The following is a 4,634-nucleotide window of genomic DNA, read 5'->3' on the forward strand; positions in this document are numbered from 1 at the left end:
GACAAGACGATGAATCAATCTGTGGATCGGTGAGCGAATACTTCCCTCTTGAGCGGAAGATGGAATGTACACCTTAGAAATAGTATTCCACCAAGTGGAAGCAACTACGCCCTCGGGTAAATCTTTGTGGCAGTGCTCCACAAAAGTACGAAACTCTTCAGTCATGACCAAAGATTGGTCATAAATGTCCATCCTCCATGATAGCTCGGCAATGCTGCATTGGCGAACCTCCCCTCCAAGGCAGAAAGTGAGGGCATTGGGGTTATAGATGTCAGCACCCCGTCGAAAAACAACGGTAGAGAAAAACTCCCAGCAAAGCTCTTGATATACTAGCTCTTGGATATGGAAGAGCCGGTTCCACCCTTCACAAATAATAGACACTCCTTCTCGTTCAAAATTCTTGATTACATATGGAGCTAACTCTTCTTCTAGTCCCGCTTGCCCCATCCAGCTCCAATCAATCTCATGAGGTACATAAATCTCCTTCCTTTTCATTGTTTCCAACTTGTTCTTAGTGCGGGCCAACGATGATTTTGAAGTAATTTGCGGGAATTTTAACCATGGGATGTCCCCATGACCGCTTCCTCTTGAACTCTGACCTCGTCTAGAGATTCGTGCAACATACCACAAGACAAAACAACACCACAAACACACAAAAATGTTAAATATCAAAAATCTGGTCTCCTGCAACACGGACTCGTCGAGTCCATGAACAGACTCGGCGAGTCGAATGAATAGTGCGAGTCTAAGTTCTGATTCTTAGCAAATCATCCATCAAAACTCCAAATTTGTTCCAGGGGCTTGTTCAGGGATGTCTAACAAGCATTAATTCACAAAGAATTTCAACAAAAACACTCTAATTTGACAAGAAATCGAAACCCTAGAATCCAAGTAAAGTCAAAATCGGATTTTTGCACAAATTAAGGTCATAATTCTACCAAAGATTAGAACTTTAACAAGATTATAAGTGAAAAATGTTACATTTTGATGGGAATTGAAATAAATTACAAGAAGTTGGAGATGAAAGCTTGAGAGGGAACTTGCTCGTCGAGCGGCTGTGGCTGATGAATGAGAATGTGTTTTTACTATTAGGGTTAAAACCCTAATTTACAGAATGTAATATATATATATATATATATATATATATATATATATATATATATATATATATATATATATATATATATATATATATATATATATATATATATATATATTCTGGTTAAAACGTGGACTCGCCGAGTAGGGGTACCTACTCGCCGAGTAGATACGCGAATCTGCAAAAATATCGTGATTTTTCAAATGGACTCGACGAGTTTTTCAATATGTTTGAAAAAAAATTTGAGTTCTTTAATTTTATGCCACCATACCCCACACTTGAGCTTTGCTTGCCCTCAAGCAATCATTTTAAACAAAGAAGAAGATTGAAAAAGACAAATCCTAAAAAAAAAACGAAAAATAAAATGAAAAAGAAAGGTAAAAAGAAAGCAAACTCTAAAATCGGGTTGCCTCCCGGAAGTGCTTCTTTTTGAGGAGTCGTTAGCTGGACTCCTTCCCGCGCTATGTTTCAGTGGTTTCTTCCAAATCTATCCCTTCTTCAAGTCCTTCGCCTTTTGGTATTCCTTCTTCATATTTCTTCACCCGATGCCCATTAATCTTGAAAGGGGTTCGGCCTCTCGATATAAGCTTGATAGCTCCATGTGGGAAAACTTGTTTAACCACAAAAGGCCCATCCCACCTTGTTTTTAGCTTGCCCGGGAAAAGCTTTAACCTTGAATTGAAGAGTAGCACCTTTTGTCCTTCATGAAAATCCTTATTACCCTTTAGTGTCATGTCATGCCATTTCTTAGTCTTCTCTTTGTATATTAATGAATTTGTGTATGCTTCATTTCTAAGTTCTTCAAGAGCATTCATTTGCATTAACCGGTTGGTACGAAGTTCAGCTAACTCAAAATTACACATCTTTAAAGCCCAAAATGCTTTATGCTCTATTTCAACCGGCAAGTGACAATTTTTTCCATAAACTAACTTATATGGTGTAGTACCAATAGGTGTTTTAAAAGCTGTTCGAAAAGCCCAAAGTGAATCATCAAGCTTATCCGACCACTCCTTTCTACTTCCTCCAACCGATCTCTCCAAAATTCGTTTTAATGCCTGATTTGTCACTTCAGTTTGTGCACTTGTTTGTGGATGATAGGATGTCGAAAACCTATGGTGTACACCATATCTTTTTAACACCTTAGCTAATTGATCATTTGCAAAGTGAGTGCCCTAGTCACTAATAAGAGATTTAGGAACTCCAAACTTGAAAACAACTTTTTAAGAAAACGCACTAGCACTCGAGCATCATTAGTAGGTAACGCTTGTGCTTCCGCCCATTTAGATACGTAGTCTACTGCCACCAATATATATTTATTCCCTTTTGACATTGGGAAAGGTCTCATAAAGTCAATCCCCCAAATATCAAATATCTCACAAGCTTGAATATTATTTTGGAGCATCTCGTTTCGGGATGCTATGTTCCCCGTCCGTTGGCACGAATCGCATTCTTTGACATATTGAGTAGCATCTTTAAAAATTGTAGGCCAATAAAAACCAATATCAAAAATCTTTTTAGCCGTATATTGTGCTCCATGATGTCCTCTAGTGGGCCCGCTATGGCAATGTTCCAAGATTTCCCGACTCTCTTTCCCGAACACACATCTTCGTATCATCCCGTCCGCGCTGCTTCAGAAAAGGTACGGCTCGTCCCAAAGGTAATACTTGATTTCTGAAAAGAATCTCTTCTTTTGTTGTCAGGTTAAGTCTTTTGGAATGTATTCGGTTGCTAAGTAATTAGCTATATCCGCAAACCATGGTACCTCTCCTGCTATCACCAAAAGATATTCTTCGGGAAAATCATCTCCAATCTCGTTTTCCTCTAATTCTTCCAAATGTGGGTTCTCTAATCTTGATAAATGATCGGCAGCCACATTCTCCATTCCCTTTTTATCTCTTTTTTCAATATCAAATTCTTGTAGAAGTAAGACCCAACGTATCAGTCTTGGTTTCACATCTTGTTTAGCAAATAGATACTTTAGGGCAGAATGGTCGGTGAAAACAATTGTCTTGGACAAGAATAAATATGGTCGGAATTTATCAAAAGCATATACCACCGCTAGCAACTCTTTCTCGGTAGTAGTATAGTTTTCTTGAGTCTGGTTCAAAGTTTTACTTGCATAATATATAGGCTGAAAATGTTTGTCAATTCTTTGTCCCAAAACGGCTCCTATCGCGTAGTCACTAGCATCACACATTAGCTCGAAAGAAAGATTCCAATTTGGGGCTATCATTATAGGAGTAGTGGTCGACCTTTCTTTTAATAACTGGAATGCTTCATGACATTCTTTAGAGAAATCGAATGGGGCTTCTTTCAAAAAGTTGAGTCAAAGGCCTAGTGATCTTTGAGAAGTCTTTAATGAAGCGACGATAAAATATCGCATGGCCAAGAAAGCTCCTTACCCTTTTACATTTGTTGGAGGTGGTAACTTAGCTATTGTGTCAACTTTTGCTCTATCTACCTCGATCCCCAACCTTGAAACCTTGCGTTCTAAGTTGGATAAGCAATCTTCAAAAGAGGATCCGAAAACCGAGAAGTCATCCATGAAAACCTCCATAAATTTTTCGATCATGTCATGGAAGATAGCCATCATGCACCTTTGGAATGTAGCAGGTGCATTGCATAACCCAAAAGGCATGCGTCTGTATGCAAAGGTCCCACTTGGGCATGTAAAAGTGGTATTTTCTTGGTCTTGTGGGTCAACTGGAATTTGAAAATACCCCGAGAAACCATCGAGAAAAAAAAATAGTATAGATGACTGGAAAGCCTTTCAAGCATTTGATCAATAAATGGTAACGGGAAGTGATCCTTGCATGTAGCATCATTAAGCTTTTTGTAGTCGATGCAAACGCGCCACCCGGTTACTGTTCTTGTTGGAATTAACTCGTTATCGTCATTGGTAACCACCGACATTCCTCCTTTCTTCGGTACCACTTGCACCAGACTTACCCATGGGCTATCAGAGATTGAGTAAATGATCCCAACATCTAATAGTTTAACCACCTCCTTTTTCACCACTTCTTGCATATTTGGGTTAAGTCTTCTTCGGCGTTGAACTACAGGCTTAGCTCCATCTTCTAGGTTAATCTTATGTGAACAACAGGCTGGACTTATCCCTTTGATATCGGTTATCTTCCATGCTATGGCTCCTTGTCTTTTCCTTAGTACTCCCACAAGGCTTTCTTTTTCATGTTTAGCTAGATCAGAAGCTATAATTACTGGTTTTTGTTGGCCATATTCAAGAAATGCATATTCCAGATGATCAAGTAGAATTTTTAGTTCAGATTTCGTGTTCTGTATGCTGAACACGTCGAGTCCAGTGAGGGGACTCGTTGAGTCCTAGGAAAAATTCGGGGCTGATCGAGTTTTTTCGAATGGACTCGTCGAGTCGGTGGATGCTACTTGGCGATTCGGGATTTCAGCACTTCTGATTAATTCATTATATTCAGCTTCCTCGAGCAATATCTATATCTCCATCAGGTCTCTTTCAGCATCAAATTCATCTTCAAAGGTAGCGGTGGACTTGTTTGGCTTG

General features: G+C 39.2%; 1 protein-coding gene across 1 annotated transcript; it reads right to left on the reverse strand.

Annotated features, from left to right (window-relative positions):
* Window positions 1–1,560: 1,560 nt before the first annotated feature.
* On the reverse strand, window positions 1,561–3,332 carry LOC145127056 (uncharacterized). The gene is made up of 2 exons (XM_079062307.1): window positions 2,854–3,332; window positions 1,561–2,209 (listed from the first exon to the last, which is right to left on the reverse strand). The coding sequence occupies exons 1-2, from the start codon at window positions 3,330–3,332 to the stop codon at window positions 1,561–1,563; spliced, it is 1,128 nt and encodes a 375-aa protein (XP_078918433.1).
* Window positions 3,333–4,634: the final 1,302 nt, after the last annotated feature.

This window comes from Lactuca virosa, chromosome 7, assembly GCF_052849685.1.
Source record: "Lactuca virosa cultivar CGN04683 chromosome 7, Lactuca_virosa_CGN04683_v6, whole genome shotgun sequence".
Taxonomy (NCBI): Eukaryota; Viridiplantae; Streptophyta; class Magnoliopsida; order Asterales; family Asteraceae; genus Lactuca; species Lactuca virosa.

Bases quoted from the DNA above. Each gene is read 5' to 3' on its own strand.
- LOC145127056 (XM_079062307.1), bottom strand. From the start codon at position 3,332: ATGATAGCCCCAAATTGGAATCTTTCTTTCGAGCTAATGTGTGATGCT. The intron at 2,210-2,853 runs GTTTGCGGATAT...TGTACACCATAG, and splicing joins ATAGCAGGAGAGGTACCATG to GTTTTCGACATCCTATCATC.